Source organism: Fundulus heteroclitus, unplaced genomic scaffold (genome assembly GCF_011125445.2).
Source record: "Fundulus heteroclitus isolate FHET01 unplaced genomic scaffold, MU-UCD_Fhet_4.1 scaffold_56, whole genome shotgun sequence".
Classification (NCBI taxonomy): domain Eukaryota; kingdom Metazoa; phylum Chordata; class Actinopteri; order Cyprinodontiformes; family Fundulidae; genus Fundulus; species Fundulus heteroclitus.
In genome coordinates, this window is record NW_023396989.1 from 1,359,114 (window position 1) to 1,377,272 (window position 18,159).

General features: G+C 47.4%; 2 protein-coding genes across 14 annotated transcripts in view; both read right to left on the bottom strand.

Annotated features, from left to right (window-relative positions):
• LOC105922859 (discs large homolog 1-like protein) overlaps positions 1-5,788 on the bottom strand; it is a 67,225-nt gene extending 61,437 nt beyond the window's left edge. For 7 of the 13 annotated variants that reach the window (XM_036132916.1, XM_036132913.1, XM_036132919.1 and 4 more), the window contains exons 1-2: positions 5,063-5,785; positions 1,627-1,758 (exon numbers count right to left, since the gene is read on the bottom strand). In XM_036132916.1, coding sequence (XP_035988809.1) covers positions 1,627-1,758; positions 5,063-5,081 — 151 coding nt within the window. In that variant the 5' untranslated portion in view covers positions 5,082-5,785. Of the gene's footprint in view, positions 1-1,626; positions 1,759-5,062 lie in introns of all 13 variants that reach the window. The other 6 variants (XM_036132914.1, XM_036132911.1, XM_036132912.1 and 3 more) reach the window with 3 other exon arrangements.
• The window catches only part of LOC105922418 (M1-specific T cell receptor alpha chain-like), a 571,536-nt gene that overhangs the window by 284,940 nt on the left and 268,437 nt on the right, over positions 1-18,159 (bottom strand). The window lies entirely within an intron of this gene.

Consider the following 18,159-nt stretch of genomic DNA (forward strand, 5'->3'; position numbering starts at 1 on the left):
TCGGTTCCTGGGAACCCAAACGGGTCGGACCACATTCCTGCAGCTAGAACCGACCCGTTATCTGGCGCCGGGCCCGCGGCCCAGAACCGGTTTGGTTACACCCATGAGTGAAACACTTCAGGATCAGAACCGGCTGACTGGCAGCAGGTCCAAACGGGCCAGAACCTCTGCTGCCTTCATTCATGTTCTGGTGTCACAGAAAGTTCTGGCTCAGCCCGGCCCGGTTGGACCGGCAGGCAGAGTTCTACTAGGAACCTTTTAACGGGTCTTAGAACAGAACTGGTTCTGTTCTGTATTTCTGGTCAGCTGGACCTGAACCGGACCCGGTTCTATAAAACCGGGTCAACGCTCAGCGAGCTGCGGTTCTGTTAGCTCCTAAAGCAGCTGCAGCCTCTGGTTCTGGTACCGGGACGTCCAGGATCACAAACCGGACCAGACCAAACCTCTGGTGGTACCAGCTGGACTAGAAGGAACCAGAACCAGAATCTAGAGGGCGGAGTCCAGAAAGCTGCAGCAGAACCGCTGGTAGAACCACTTTAACACAAACAGAACCTTCAGAACACGCCGACCCGCAGAACCCAACCGAGCGGTACCGCCAGCCCTCTGTGACCGGTACCGCTGAGACCCGACCCGCAGACGTGAGTCAGAACAAACGGATCTGAGGGAACCGCGGTGGTTCTGGACCGGGCCGAAGACTAAAAACAAAGGCTGTTGCTCTGCGGCCCGGTTCTGGTTCTGGTCAGCATGCGGGTCACATCTCAGCCCCTTTCAGCCGGAACAGAACTCTGAGCCGGGCCCAGAACGTGTTCTGACTGACAACACAAAGAGCCAGAGGCCCGGCCCGGATCGGGTCAGAACCACAAAGGGCCGACCCGGACCTCTCAGAACCCGGTGTCACCTCTGACCCGGTTACGGTTCTGAAGGTTCTTTTGTTTCCTCTCTGGGCTCGCCGTCCTGCCCGACCCGATACAGAACCTGCAGAACTTCTCCCAGGACCGTCTTTGCATGTTTCCAGAACCGGTTCCGGCCCACTTTGGACCAGAACCTGCAGATTAAAGCATCTGTCCCTGCAAACACACCGAGCAGAACCAGAACCAACATTAGGCCCAAACCGGGCCCTGCAGGTTCTGGTGGTTCTCTCATCCACTGCTGCACATCAGAGGGTCCAACAGTAAGACCCGGTAACAGCCGGTACCAGAACCAAACCTCCGGTACCAGAACCCAGATCAGAGGACCAGAAAGTCAAACCTGAACGGAACCGGACCAGAACACGGAGTCTGGGTCTTTGAAGCAGGCAGAACACGGGTCAGAATCAGCACACTTTGAGACCCAAACACAGCAGTCAGCCTGATCAAAGCCACCAGAACCGGGCCAGGTCCGGTTCTGTCTGAGCTCTGAGGGGGAACCAGGAACCCAGAGGAACCTCCTCACATGTCCCTGCTCGGAACCAGGAGCCTCAGCAGAACCAGAACCTTCACACAGAACCGACAGGAACAGAACCAACAGAACCAACATCTTCACAGACAGAACCAGAACCAACAGAACCAGAATCTTCACAGACAGAACCACCAGAACCAGAACCACCAGAACCTTCACACAGAACCAGAACCAGCAGAACCGGGTTACCTATGAGGGCCTGGAAGAGGTTGCTCTGGAAGATGTCGATGACGCGCTGGATGGAGAGACGCAGCTGGCGGTCCTCAGTGAGGTTCAGCTTGGTGCGGTACTCCTGGAGGAGGAGGAGGGCCCTCTGGGCGTCTGGGGGGGGGGGGGGGGGGGGGGGGGAGGAGGAAGAGGAGGAGGAGGAAGAGGAGGAGGAGGGAGGAAGAGGAGGAGGAGGAAGAGGAGGAGGAGGAAGAGGAGGAGGAGGGAGGAAGAGGAGGAGACAGTCAGTCTGGGCTCCATCAGCTTCTCTGCAGCAAACACAAAACTCATTTAAACGTTTCAGACGGAACGCTGGAACCGGATCAGAACCGGTACCGAGGGTCCACCGTCTGACGGCGCTACGCCGACCCAAACGGGTCGCTGCGTTCTATACCAGAATTTTAGCGCTTAGCGGGTTTTATTGGTTCTGATCCGCCGATTCCAGACGCTTCTGACCCGGTTTTCCCTGATGTGACCCGGTTCCCAAACGGGTTGAATAAAGCAGAACATCATTAGAACAGAGTGGATCCAGAACCTCTCAAACCGTCCAGAACCAGAACCGGGTTAAACCCACTTTACCTGCAGCCAGTAAAAACAGACCCGTCAGTTTACAGCTGATTTAGAGTTTAAATAAAGGAACTGGTTCTGGTTCCAGAACCTGGTTCTGGTTCCAGGAACTGGTTCCAGGAACTGGTTCCAGGAACTGGTTCTGGGAACCTGCCGGTCCGACCCGAGGTTCTGGAGCTGAACGTGTCAAACGCTCGTTTTTCTGCAGCTGACGTCGTTTAATCTCCTGCTAAACGTTTAACGGGTGGAACCAGAACTGGGTTCTGATCCGAAGAGAAGAAGCTCAGCGGTCCGAAAGGACAGAACCGAGCCTGAAACGTTTTTACTTCCTGACTTTTAATCAACTTTGGCTCCAAGAACCTCCAGCAGAACCTCCAGCAGAACCTCCAGCAGAACCTCTGGGCTCCTCTGGCACCAGGCTGCTGCCTTTAACTTTATTAATAAACCACAGAGTGCATTTAAAGCGGAACAACAGAACATTTTTATAATGTCTCTGTTAATAATAATAATAATAATAATAATAATAATAATAATAATAATAATAATAATAATAATAATCTGGTTAAAGGAGCTTTATGGCGCCGCAGTAACGTTTCTTCCTATTTTCTGGGTTATTTTTAGTCTTTAGTCAAGCCGCCCCAATTAGAAGTTGGTTAGCAGCAGCAGCTAGCAGGCTAGCTGGCGCTGAAGTTCTGCTGCCGCGGTTCTGCTGGGCCCAGCAGGGCCGAACCGGGCCAAGGTGGGCGCCGGTAGCCCGGGCCTGACCCGGGTTAGTGCGGCTCTGACTTTCTGACAGTTTTCAGGGTTTCTGCTCGGCTGCCGTTCAGTTTTCCTCCCCGGCAGGTTAGCGCTGAAGTTGGCCTCTGATTGGATCATGTATGGAGGACCGAAACTGACAGAAAAATAAAAGCAGAATATATATATATATATATATATATATATGGTATTTTTAGGACTATAACACACGCTTAAAGTCCTTAACTTTTATCATAAACTGATGGCACGCCTTATCTATGATCAGTGTTGTGCTGACTGACTGATTCTATGTGGTACAATGCTCTCATAAATCTGTTAAAATGTGTAAGTATGACTTTATTAAGCAACAAAGCCGCTCCACACAGTGGATTTTTTAGGAGCATTACGGTACACTGTGTCACTGCCTGAGGACCCCTGAGCTGGCTACCAGACTGCCTGACTGTAATGTCTAAACTAGAAGTGCATTCATGTAAGGCAGCCTGGAGTACGCGCTAGCAACAATAAAACTAGTAAGTTAGTTCATTAGAAAGTTTATTTTATGTTAGAAACAGTGTAGTCCAGCTACTCTGTCCTCCCCACAGAGACGGATAGAGAGCTGTGGATGTGGAGGAGTGATATAACACACAGAATATTTAATGCGCCTTATGGTCTGAAAAATTTGGTATATATGCAATAAATAATGATTGAACTTACAATGTACAAAATTTAATAATTTTACTTCACCACTTTTTATAATTTGACCATTTTTTTCTTTTATTTCCATCACAGTACTTATTTAAGCATTAGATTTTACTGTCTTTATTTTTTTCTTTTACTTACAGGACATTTAAGTCCCTCATTTCCCTTGAATTTCCGTACCATATGCAGCACCTGTGTGTATATCATGCCTGCACTTCCTGTTTAATAGCTCGAGTAATTATGGAGGAAACGGAGCCTCAACTTCCCTCTGATTGACCAATAGCAGAGGAGCCACCAAATGAAGGATCACCCGCATAATTTGCATAATTAGGCAAAAATGCAGACAGGACATATTCTTAGTAATGTGAACTAAATAAATTGGAAAACTTTAAACGAAGACAATAACATTTCTATTTCCCCCTCCTTTTTAAAATAATTGGTACATTTTAAGTGTATTGGTTAATTTATGGGGATATTTATATTTTTCTGTTTTTATTTTATTTCTGTCAGTTTCAGACCTCCATACTGGACACGACTTTTCTCTCAGATGTTTTTATTCTGACTTCAGCCTACGGTTCAGTTGCAGACATCCCACCACTAGTGGGCGCCGCTGTGAACGCAGCAACAAAGCAGCGACGGACGCAGCAGAACCATGGAACCATGGGTTTGGTGAGAACCAGGTTCCACAGAGGAGGCGGTTCTGTCTGCAAGAGAGACGAAGAACCACTTAAACGTGGGAGAAAACTTTCAGACTTTATTTTAAAAAAAGAGTGACGGCGGCGTTTAGCGACAGGCGCCTTGCTCATGGTCGCCTTTCTGAAAGGGGGCGGGGCCAGATTAGACGTTTTTATTGAGAACCGCGGCAGCTCTCTATCGCTTCACGTCTGAGCTCCGACGTTAAAGCTGAACTTAATTAAACCGGTTCATTGTGTCGTGTCAGAATATTTCAAATGCTGGTCTGACGTATGATTCATTTTAAATTATGACCAATGAAACTCGCAGCTAAATCACCACTGGATATGTTTCTTTAATATATATTATTGTACGTTTAACAATATATAACAGTTAGTATCCAGCTGCTGGCGTATCGCACCAGAGCGTCCTTTGCTTCACATCTACTCGCCGACTCGGCTTCCTGAGAGCAGCTAGCGCCCCCTGCTGGAGGAATTTATCTTATTACTGACAATAACAAGCTTGTTTAGCAGTTATTTTAACTCATACCAGTAATGTTGTCTCAGAAACTAAAAGCCTAATAACTACGAAGAGGTTTAATAAACTCTGAGGCTGTTTCCATCCTTAATAAACGCTTTAATGTCTTAAATAAAGGAAAAGAACCCGGAAGTCCTTGAGAGGATCTGCCATCCGGACACCAACTTCAGCCGCTTAGCCCCGTTAGCTGCCAGTCTGGACCGCTTACCTTTCTTCCTGACGGGCATGTTCGGGCTCGGTTCGGTTCGGTCCGGAGCTCACAGCGACACATACACGGTCCCCCACGGGGCTCGCTGTCCCGCCGTAAGATCCCGGGACACCGGAGAAAACGCCTCCGCTACGGCGCCAAGTTGGTCGGAACCGGACAAACTTCCCGACCCGTCCCAGATCCACCCAGAACCGACCCGGTACCGGACCGGGACGGAACCACGCAGGAAGCTACGATCCCCGGAGGGGGGGGGGGGGACCCGGACTCTCGCTGCCGCACTCCCCGCCTCAGAGGCTCCCTGGCCGGGGGGCAGACGCCGGTGGAGGAGGCAGTCCGGCTCCAGCAGCCCGGATCCGGGATCCGCTCTGCGCCAAAGTCCGAGGAAACACACCCAGTTCCGGCCAGGCGGGGAGGAGCTGCCCGCCGCCGCCGCTCCGGCTCCGGCTGCAGAGGAGGAGACCGAGCCGCCCCGGAGCTCCGCACCTCCTTCCAGGAAACCCGGGACAAAGTTCGGAGTCCAGCCCGGAGGAGGCGCTCCGGACTCTGGTCCCGCACCGCCCCGCACGCTTTACGGCGCCGGGAGCCGCCGCCTGAGAGCCGCACGCGTGTCCAGCGTCCCGAGTGGAGCGGTGCTCCTGTCTGCTCCTTCCGCTCCTCCTGCTCCGCTCCTGCAGCCTGCAGCTCCCACGGATCCCAAACTTTCCTCCAAAATGGCGTCTGGCTGAGCTGCGAAGGGAACCACGTGACCCAGGAGCCCTCCTCCACCCGCCGCCCAATCAGGCGCTCACCTTAGGGGGGGGGGGGGGGGGGGGTGAGGAGGAGGAGGAGGAGAGGAAGAGGAAAAGTTTGGGAAAGCAGGAGGAGGAAAGGAGGAAAACGTGGAAGAAGCTGTTTAAAAGAAACAGGAAACAGAACCAGAACCGGTCCGGAACCGGTCCGGACTCAGAACTCAGCAGCAGATGTTCTCCTGCTCCTCCTCTGACCCGCTCCTTCTCTCCAAGCCCAGTGAGGAGGAGGTACAGAACCCCCCCAGATCCAGAACCCAGAAGTGGTTCTGGTTCTGGTCCGGTGTCCTGCATGGGCTGCTGGTCCTTTCAGGTCCAGTTCTGTTCCTCTGGTTCTGCTGACTGCCTGATGGAAACATCTCCTGGTTCTGATCTCCTCAGTGGGCCCCATCGTCACATGGCTGAGGTTCTGGTCCAACAGAACCGTCTTTGATCCACCTGGAGAACATCAATGAACCCAGCTGATGTGAAACAGAGGAGAATAATTCTGGGCCCGGCCCGGTTTGGTCCAGAATAATTATTATGCCTCGGCTCCTGGGGAGGTTCTCCCTCAGAACCCACCAGAACATTTACGTCTGGTTCTAAAGCCCAGACACCAGAACCTGAGGGAGGAGGCAGCTGAGGAGAAGAACCCTGATGGACCTTCAGAACCCTGAGGATGTGGACCGGTACCACTCCAAGAACATCACCTTCCTTCTGCTAACAGAACATTTTCTGTTTAGATGTTCTACTTCCTGAATTGTCTCCTCCTCCTCCTCTTCCTCACCCTGTCCTTTCCCTCTCCAACATGGCGTCCATCACCAGCTCCATGGACCTCCACAGTCTCGCTCTACTTCCAGTGTTTCCACCATCTCTCCTCAGAACCTCCAAACATCTCAGCTTGGTTCTCCAGGTGGACATCCAGACCTTCCAGCCTCAGCTCAGGTTCTGTCCATCCTGCTGCTGGTTCCTCTACCTGGAAGATCTGGAGAAGACCCAGAACGCTGGAGGTAGGTCCGGTCTGGCCTCACAGAGGAGCTCCAGGGATCAGAAGGTCTCTGAAGATCTCCCTCAGCCTGAGGCTTCCGCTCCACAGCTCTGAGGTCTTTGGTCAGAGGTGGAGCTGGCCTGGAGTACAGAGGATGAAGATGATGAAGATGATGAAGATGAAGTACAGAGGATGAAGATGAGGTACAGAGGATGAAGAGGATGAAGTACAGAGGATGAAGATGAGGTACAGAGGATGAAGAGGATGAAGTACAGAGGATGAAGATGAAGTACAGAGGATGAAGATGATGACGATGAAGGACAGAGGATGAAGAAGATGAAGATGATGAAGATGAAGTACAGAGGATGAAGATGAGGTACAGAGGAGGAAGAGGATGAAGATGATGAAGATGATGAAGATGAAGTACAGAGGATGAAGATGAGGTACAGAGGATGAAGAGGATGAAGATGATGAAGTACAGAGGATGAAGATGAAGTACAGAGGATGAAGATGAAGTACAGAGGATGAAGATGATGACGATGAAGGACAGAGGATGATGATGATGATGATGAAGATGGGCCTTTGTGGCCCAGATCAAAGACGCCTCCTTTATTTTTAGAGCCTCATGTTTAATGGATGAACCTTCAGCCGCTGGTCGCCGTGGAGACCTGCAGCTGGAGAAGAGAGCTGGAGACGGGTCAGAACCAGACGGGTCAGAACCAGACGGGTCAGAACCAGACACCGGGTCAGAACCAGGCGGGTCAGAACCAGACACTGGGTCAGAACCAGGCAGGTCAGAACCAGGCAGGTCAGAACCAGACGGGTCAGAACCAGGCGGGTCAGAACCAGACACTGGGTCAGAACCAGGCAGGTCAGAACCAGGCAGGTCAGAACCAGACGGGTCAGAACCACGCGGGTCAGAACCAGGAGGGTCAGAACCAGACCGGGTCAGAACCCAGACGGGTCAGAACCACGCGGGTCAGAACCAGGAGGGTCAGAACCAGACAGGTCAGAACCCAGACGGGTCAGAACCAGGGAACCGACACCGGGTCAGAACCAGACGGGTCAGAACCAGACACCGGGTCAGAACCAGGCAGGTCAGAACCAGGCAGGTCAGAACCAGACGGGTCAGAACCAGGAGGGTCAGAACCAGGCGGGTCAGAACCAGACGGGTCAGAACCAGACGGGTCAGAACCAGGTGGGTCAGAGGGGTTCTGGCTGGTCGTCTTGTCTAACGGGTTCTGCTGGGTTCTGGTGTTCCACATGATGATCAGAACTCTGGGAGGTTTACAGTTTTACTGTTTGAGGGATAAAAACTCTTTAAATATTATTTAACTTCATTTCAGACGATTTCAGGAGTTACTGAGAGGATTTTCAGCAGATCTTAACGAGATAATCCAGTTTTCCCCTGTAGGCGTCATCGTTCTGTGTGAGAGAGAATATTTAGAGCTGCAGACAGTAAAATGTGTTTTTAATTGATTTATTGATTAAATGTTTTCTGTCAGAGAGGAAGGATGATGGAGGTGAAGACACGGAGGTCGGTTCTCCTGGACAGGAACCGGTTCTCCTGGAGAGGAACCGGTTCTCCTGGACAGGAACCGGTTCCAGGCGCTGGTGCAGAAACCGTTATTACCGTTACGGTTTAGCTTTAAACATGATGTTAGAACGACGGATCACATCAGTCTTCTTCTGCAGGACCAGCGCTCTGCAGCCTGCAGGAACCGGGCCTGCAGGAACCGGGCCTGCTGCAGGAACCGGGCCTGCAGGAACCGGGCCTGCAGGAACCGGGCCTGCTGCGGCGGCTCAGATCAGCCTGTGGTGGTGGTCAGGTCAGATCAGGGTTTAGCGGTCCATCTGACCATGAGACCATCAGACCTGCTGTAATGTGATTAACGCACATGTCATGTCAGATTTCATCCGATCTGGACAACATGCTCATAATTAATCTCAGCAGAAAGCCGCATTCTTGGCAGGCGGAGCCAGAAAGGCGCACAGGCTGGAACACAGAGCCGGACGTTACCGTGGTTACAGGACCTGCAGTGCAGTTTCAGCCTCAGGTAAACTCAGCGGGAGGAAAACATGAAGGTGACGCGGTTAAAGCCGAGCAGACCAGAGGTCCTGATGGGTCTCCCTGCCTCAGACGACAGAAGGTCAGCCTGGAGGTCCTCATGTTACTCTGAGGAGAGATGAAGATGAAGATGAAGATTTTCCTAAAGTCTGCAGAGTGTGACGCGTCCAGGAAGAACGTCCTTCATCACTGAAAAGCTCCTTCATCATCTCCCAGAGTCACCATGTAACCTAAAACAAGACTCTTATTTTATTTAATTCAAACTGTAACAATAATTATAATTAATTTCATTTACAGCTGGTCTTCTGTTGAGTTTGATGCTCTCTAAAAAGGTGAAACGGTGGAGGTAAAGTTCTCATGTCAGCCTTCATGGTCTTCAGGACCACCACTGGATGACCTTATAAGCACTTTACACGTAGATGAACCCTGATGTCCCACATGGGAGTCAGACACTAACTGAGCTAACCCAGAAACCATCCAGCGTCTCACAGCAGGAGTCAGATAGGGAAGGAATAGATGGACCTCCATGACCAAGGAGCTGGAACAGTGGACAGAAACATCTGCTCAGAATACCTGGAGACCCCCAGGCCAGCATGGGAGTCTCCTCCAGGTGGTGGAGGACAGCAGAAGATCCTGTGAGACGTCCAGATACAGACAGACTCAACGGCAGCAGAGGACAACCGTGGTGATGGACGTGGCCACCAGGATGGAAACATCAGGAAGAAGGATTAACTGGAGGAGCACCAAGAGCTCAGGGAGGAACTAGAGAGGCTGGCAGGTGGAGACACCTGTGGTGGGCGTGGTCACTGGAGCAGTCAGAGCCCCACCCCCCCCCCCCCCCCTCTGGAGAAGAGGCTGCAGCAGAAACCTGGAGAAACATCTCAGTCCAGAAGATCTGAGGAACAGCTGAGATCCTAAGAAGAACCTAGAGGACCGGAGATGGAGAGATGGAGGACCACCCAGCCTGCTCAGGAGGAGCAAGCACATGGCGACAGGGCAAAGGAACAACTCAGTTATAAGAATCTGCAGCAGAACCAGAGCCCAGCCACAGAACATTTCTCTGCATCACTAAACATCATGTAGTCACGAAGAGGAACGTGGATTTTAACGCTGGCTGTTCACCGTTAAGGTGGAATGAATCTCAGTCTGAAACTGGGTCAAAATGACATCATCGGGGGGGGGGGGGGGGGGTTCTTGGTGCAGTTCTGGTTCTACTGAGGCGTCCAGGGAGGAACCAGTCCTGTGAGAGACCCCAGCTGGTCCTCTGGTTCTGGTTCCCACGTTCAGATAAGATAAGATAAGATAAGATAAGATAGGCTTTATTGATCTCACATTGGAGAAATTCACTCGTCACATCGGCTCAGTAGGAGAAGGTGCATCAGTTCTATACAGTGTACCTTCCTATGTACAGTGGATCAAAGAGTTTGTGTCCCATTTAAATCTAGAAATGACCCGGATGGGCCCGAAACAGCAGCCAGAGTCCAAAGAACACCTCTGAAAGACCCGGAGAACCGTGACCCGATCTGATCACCGGAGCCTCCGGTACCACGAGGGCAAACCTTCAGCAGAGATCAGGGCTTCCTCAGAGGATGGAGCGCAGCGGCGGTCTGCAGGCAGCGTCTGGGAACAATGCAGCGGTGCCACGGAGCGACGGGTCCGCCGGCCTGACAGAGGACCTAGTTTCTGTGGGACAACAGGTCCTTCTGTCCACTGGGACACGGGCCCCTGCAGAACCGCTGGTCCACCTGAACGTCTCCCGCCCTGGAGGTCCGCCGCAGGGAACAATGTGTCTGAGAGGGCGGCAGCTGCGTGCCGAGGATTTCCAGGCCGATTGTGATCCGTCAGCGCAGGATCAGGAGGATTAACACTTCTTATGTCATCCTCTGTTCGTTCCTCCATGTGTGCGCCGGAGGTCAGGGGTCACCAGCCAGTGAGGGCGTTACGTAACTCCACCGCTGAAGGTGTGGTGCTGAATCCTGCTGCTTTCACTTTATTCACAGGTCTATAAGTGTAGAAAGCCCAGATTGTTTTAGTTTCTTCTTTACATCCTGTCATTGTTGGTCATTATTAGCGGCTCATGTCTGCCTGGGGCCTCAGCACCTGCTCTGACACAGACATGCTGAAGGTAAACTGCAGTTAGGCGTCTGGACCAGTAGAGGGAGACAAAGACCAGAAGGCCTCCTGCATGTTCCACGTTTTTCTGGATTTCTGGGACTTTTCTTCCCATTTTTGGCAGCAGACTTCAGAAAACAGCTCTTATTTCCCCCCCAGAAAAACTTCACATACAGACCAGAAACACCTAAGGTCCTTTGCAAAATGAAACATTTGTGTAAATTACTCAGATTGTTTGATCTAACAGCAGTGGCGTATTTAGGCAATTTTTAGGGGTGCTGAGCTAAGATTTAGTGGTGCCTCCTTTGAAGCGCTCGGTAGATGCATGCGTGGATTCAGAATGCCTGTCTGAAAAGTTAAATCTGAATTGTATGCTTTTTTTTTCCTAATAAGGAAACTTTCTCTTAATCTGAGTTTGAAAAAATAATAATTCAGTATGTAAATAAAGGATATGTGTAGAGATTTATTACCTTATTAGCAATTTGCTTGACAGAAGACATGGACTGGTCATGAGACCACCATAATATATATATATATATATATATATATATATATATATATATATATATATATATATATATATATATATATATATGCATGCTTCTCCACAACTGGGTATATATCCAAACTGCAAAATGTGTCTCTCTTGTAAGCAAAGCAATACAACAATTAGGAAGTTGTAGTAAAAGCAGCCTTTTTTTCAGCCAGCTGACAAACACTGTGCATCAGTGCCCTAACCCTAGTTTTGTGTCTTTATGGAAATGATTACTCACTTTTATCAATATAGCTAGTCTAACTATTGCCATCATACAGGTTTTACAGATGTACAAGGTTTTATCAAGTGAAAACATTTCAATCTGTTCATCACTGCTTTTGGATGGGCCTGTATTCTAGCTTGTTTGACGAGCTTTAGCTAAAAAATGTGACTCTAAGAATCTTACATCTGGACTAAACATGGAAAGCCTGTTGTTCATGCCAGGAATCACATTCACCACTGGGGGCTGAGCACCCCTAAAGGTCAGATCCTAGAATCGCCCCTGACTAACAGCTCACACTCTGATGTGGAAAACCTAAAACACGTTGAGCTCTTTGCTAATTGCTGTCAGTGATTTAGTCCTAACATAAATTCATTCAGATTATATATCTTTATTTCATTAAACTCAGGTTAGACAAATAGAATTCCAAATAAAATCTATTCAGTTATTTTCTGCTGAGATCAGCAAACATTTCTCTAAACAAATGAAAATAAAATCACCTGTATCCAACAAACAGAGACTGAAGGAGGAGCTAGCTGTGATGTGTTCAGGGAACTCTGAGTTTCTGCCTTCTCTCTGCAGCAAATCTCTGATGTGTTTATGGATTCAGTGGCAGGGGCCCCTGAGAAAGGAGGCCCCTGGCTCCATCAGCATGACTCCATGTGAATGGATGTTGTTCTAGCTGCTACAAGCTCTTACTCAGCTCCTCCTCCTGTTCCTCTGCATCATCTTTCTTGTTCTTCTGTTTTTGTTACGATGCAAAACAAACAAGTTTCTCTAAAATGGAGAAAAAGTTTTTGTTTTTTTTATCAGTTACAGAAGAACCAGGAACATTTCCCTCACTGAACATCTGCCTGTTGTGAAAAACACTTTGACCATGTGGTGTAGTCTGGAGACTAGACTGCTGGCGCCCTCTGCTGGACGTCAACAGAAGGCCAGAACAGAATAGAGTAGAATAGAAGACTTAGACTTAGACAGCTTTATTTGTCATTTTGTATGCACAGAGTGCGTACAGAACGACATTTTGTTTGCATACAGCTTGAAAACTCACAGTAAATTGCAGAAAATTTCAGGATAAGGTGCAGCAGTGATTTATGTAAACAATTGAAATGTAAACAATGCAAACAATGCAGGGAAATAGACAGTGTCCGATTCACAGTGTACAGGTGAGTATTATTAAAACCGTGCAATATACGAATGTGGTACAGAGTCCATTTGTGGCTTCAGCAGTTCAACAGTCTGATGGCAAATGTGTAAATGTGTACATATGGAGTGGGATAGAGTAAAATAGAACAGAACAGAATAGAGTATAATAGAATAGAATAGAGTGGAATAGAACAGATATTAGAATAGAGCAGAATAGAATACAACAGAGAGTACAATACAATAGAGTAGAATAGGATAGGATAGCAAGGAATAAAATAGAGTAGAATGGAATATAATAGAGTAGAATAGAACAAAATAGAATAAAGTAGAATGGAATAGAATAGAGTAGAACAAAATAGAATAGAGTACAATAGAATAGAGTGGAATAGAACAGATATTAGAATAGAGCAGAATACAATAGAATACAATACAGAGTGCAATACAATAGAGTAGAATATAATATGAGTAGAATAGAATAAAGTAAAACAGAATAGAATAGAATACAATATAATAGAGTAAAATAGGATAGCAAAAAGTAAGATGGAGTAGAATGGAATATAATAGATTAGAGTGCTCCTTTATTGACCCACAGAGGGGAAAATTCAGGTTCACCAGCAGCAAAGACCAAATTTAAAACATAACAAAAATTTGTTATGTTTTAAATTTGCTAATTTAATGAAAGTGTAAAATGTGTTAATATATTTACAGACAAAAACAGACTATTCACAAGACAAACAACAGCCAGCATGATAACAGCCTACTGTGGTTGCTGGCAGCAGTGATGGAGCTAAAGTCTAACAGCAGCTGGGGGCGGGGGGCGTTCTCCTGTTGTCCCACCACTAAGGCGGTGAACGGACAGACCTGGAAGGTGGAGGGTCCAGGCACCATCAGCAGGTCCTCCTGGTGGGCTTCCCTAATCTCTGTAGATCAGCTTCTGCTCCACCTTAGAAGATGGTTGGTGCCACCAGAGTGGACTGTGAGCTGACGTCACTTCCTGTTTGTGGTAAGGCGTATTGTATCACTTCCTGTTTTCACTGCGTGAGCAACGGTTTGTTGCTCCAGATTCTCTCGCTTTTATCTTTAATCTCTTTGCTGTAACATCTGTTTCTAACACATAAGCACTTTTAAAACATTTTCTGTTGCTGCACATCACGCTTGGGAACTCCTCGTGTTTCACGGTTTGCTCTCTTGGCGTGGTAGAAGGGCGCTAGCCTAGCTTTAGCCTAGCCTAGCTTTAGCTCCACAATGGCTTCCTCTCCTACTATTACTTCAGCTTCTCCGTCTCTGACTAAGTCTCCCCTTATCTCCTGCTCTCTGTGTCAGATGTTTAGTTTTAGTGATAATGGTACTTGTAATAAATGTAGTGTTTTTGTAGCTTTGGAGGCGAGGGTGTCAGAATTAGAGTCCCGGCTCCGTGCTATGGAAAGACCAGCTGATAGCCGCCCCTCTGCTAGCGCGGAGCCACATAGACCTAGCGTTAGTTCACTTAGTGGTCCTCCAGAAGCACCCGAGCAGCCGGGTAAGCAGGCCGGCTGGGTGACAGTTCGTAGGAAGCATAGCTCTAGATTTCAGACCCCAGTTCACCACCAACCCGTCTGCGTTTCAAACAAATTTTCCCCACTCAGCGACACACCCGCTGAGAAGCCGACCCTGATTATTGGGAGCTCAATAGTCAGAAACGTGGCACTAGAGACACCAGGGACCATAGTTAAATGCCTGCCAGGGGACAGAACGGGCGACATAGAATCTTACCTAAAACTGCTGGCTAAGGATAAGCGTAAATACAGTAAGATTGTTATTCACGCTGGCGGTAATGACACCCGATCACGCCGATCGGAGGTCACTAAAGTTGGTGTTGCTTCGGTGTGTGAGTTTGCTAAAGCAATGTCGGACTCCGTAATTTTCTCTGGTCCCCTGCCTGATCTGACCAGTGATGACATGTTTAGCCGCATGTCATCATTCAACCGCTGGTTGTCTAGGTGGTGTCCTGAAAACGACGTGGGCTACATTGATAACTGGAGAACTTTCTGGGGAAAACCTGGTCTGATCCGGAGAGACGGCATCCATCCTACTTTGGATGGTGCAGCTCTTCTTTCTAGAAATCTGGCCGGATTTATTAGTCCTCCTAAATGCTGACAATCCAGGGTCCAGACCAGGAAGCAGAGCCGTAGTTTAACACACCTCTCTGCAGCTTCTGTACTGTTACCCATCCATTATCCTATTGAGATGGTGTCTTTCCCACGGCCAAAACTTAACAGATTGTTGTGGGAGTTTTGGGTGGAATATTAAACAATAGTAACAGAGTTCCCATCTTTACTAAATGACGAGACGGTGGTATAACGTTCCAGCACTTTTATTGAGAAACAGAGCAGATTCACATAGATGGAAAGTAATCGCACCCCACGGTTCCGCTGCAGTCTCTGTCTGCCCTGTCTCTGTCTGTGTCACTTTTCGGGCTTCCCCTAATACTGCACCGTGGCCTTCCCATGAGACAAAACAAAGACAGTCTATTGTAAACAATCAGTATCCCTCAGCAACTGCAGCATTTGGCCTTGCAATCATAAAACAGTGGATCTTATACACAGACATCAGGTCTCCAGGCCTTCTCTGTCCGAGTGGTGTGAGGCCATAGTGACTTCAGAATAATAATTCTTATAACATTCCTCTCTTTTTTTTTTTTGATGATGGCGTCGTCAGCATCAAGACAAAACAAGATGACCCATCACTTGAAAATGTGAACAAAGCACAGAGGAACCATTTCTGTAAACTCATAAAGTGGGACCCAAAGGGTTCCCGTGTTGGAACTGAGCAGTGCTGGAACTTTTAATACAGATCAACATGAATGCTTCATAGAGCTTTAACACACAAGATCAAAGATTTAGCTTTTGTCCACAATTTAGGATTCATCTAATTAGGTAAGGCCTGTTTTAGGTACCTATGCGCACATTATTTTAAAATTACATTAGACTATGGTAAGCTAAACCCTGTTCATTAACCAAGGTCGAATCCGTCTACTCTTCACCCACCCTGAATACCCTCCTACTCCTTTCTCCACTCACCCCTACGATGGACAATAATCCACCACTCCAAACTTACAACACCAGGAGCAAAGGCAGGAGAGGTTCAGTGCGGGCTGGGGAAACGCCAGAAAAAGCTACCCCTAGGGGGCAGTAAAAACTGGCAAGCCCCCCTCCCAGGGAAATCTGCTCTCGGCCAATCTGAGCCTGAAAACCCTGTATTGAATCTAAGTGTTATCATTACCAGCTAATATTAAAGGATCTTTAGAGCCAATCCGATCCTGGTTCTTCCTATATCAAATCAAAAGGTGCATAAACCATAGATCTTTGTGTGTCTGAAGCAAACAGTTTCCATTTTTTACCATAAAACCCATATTGATCAACATGATGTAACATTAAAGTGTAGATCTCATAACACAAAAAAATCAAACGTGTGAGTCAGTGGAACAGAGCAGTTAAACAAACAGCAACACAATATGAGAAGAGTCTGAAACGTCAAGAACGCAAAGTTAAGGAAGCCTTCAGGCCATTCAGGCACAAGGCAGAAAATAATCTAATCGCGCTTAGTGTCTCTTCAGGTAACTCCTCCCGTTGAAGAATAAGGAATCAGAGTTCTCTGGCTTCTTCATCCCCAGTCCTCTTCTGGTTCCTCCACGCAGGCTGGACGATTGAGCTGGATGGTAATAAGCGTTCAGTTCTGGATGGGCACTGAGCATTTTATTTTGCATTTCTCTCTAATAAAACACTTTGTGAAGATGGTCTGCAGACACGAGTCCTTGTTCCCACTAGAGAACAGAAACAAGGTGTAATTAGTGTTCTTATCAAAACCCCTTTAATGTGTCATTTATTAAACATTCTCCAAGCACTTTCACATTCAAGATATTTCTGTGCACAATTATTTAGTTCTCAGAATTCTGCAATTTAATTATTAGTTAAAAGAGTAATCTTTAAGTTCAAATGTATCTGCAGTAAATTCATAATAATTCTTAACAGATGCTTTTAATGTGTGTCTTAACTGTTGTTGTCTGACAGTTGAAGTTCTCTGCAACATAATTTCATCAACATATTCGTTTCATGACATTTCCCAATTATTTTGAAAACCCAACTGAGAAAAAGAAAGCCTTTCCATGTGAAAGCCTTTTCCCTCTCTCCCTCTTTTTTTTTTAAGTGAGGTGCTGTTCTGCACAGAAAAGACAAAATATTTATACCATGCTGCTACTGTTCAAGGATGCCAAGGTTCTACAACACAAAACAAAGCAGAGAGCAGGAGAGAACAGAAGTTTTTTGAAAATGTTCTAACATTGTTGAACAACTAAAGCTACTTAAGCAAATCAGAATTAGTTCCCAAATTAATCCTAAAATAAAGTAAACCATACATGTGATTATTTATTTTCTTAAACTGAGGATTAAGGACTTTTATTAAGAAGTTCTTGGGTGAACGCGTCTCTGCGTTCCTATTTGTCTAGGCCTCTGCAATCTGATCTATGATCTATGTATTCTGAGTGCCTGGTCAGGAAGGGTTAAGGTTCTCTGAAGCTTTCTGTTTTCAGCAACCCTGAAAACCCAGAACCCTTTACAGTCAGTGTAAGGTGTCAGATGACATGTGGGACCACCTTGTCGTCCCTCTGGTTCCACCAGCTGTGTCAAGTCCACAGCAGCTCGTCCTGGGTGCCATGCCCCAGGGGTCTCCACACCCCCCTGTGTGGAACGCCTCTTATTGTAAGGATCTCACCTTATGTCCCGTTCAAAACAGGAGTTCCAATGTGGGGTGTCTTTGCTGCTTTAATGTTCCTCAGAGAAAAACCTTCATTCATTGATACCACCTTCAAGCTGTTACCCTTTTATCATCACAGCCCCCCAACCATCCTGACCAGATCCAAAATGTCCCCATAATCTAATCTAATTAAATTAATCTTACTTCTTTTCTGTATGTAAGAGGATAACCATTAAATTATCCTGATCTAAAAGCCTTCAGGTTAACAATTAGCTAACCTCTGTTTTATGTGTTCTTCCCCTTAGGATGTTTTAACAACCAGTTAAACTATTGAGTTATTTGTTCTAGTCGAGAGATACTAAATCTCCATAAATATTGTAACCATTTTACACTGATGCTTTAATCCTAAATCTACCCATGTTAGTTAGTAGGATGTGTCATTATGCTAATTTTATTGCAACATTACCCATTTTAGCCAGTAACCTTTTCTTTGCGTTTTATTGAAGCCTGCCAGAGTAGCAGAAATCAGCTTA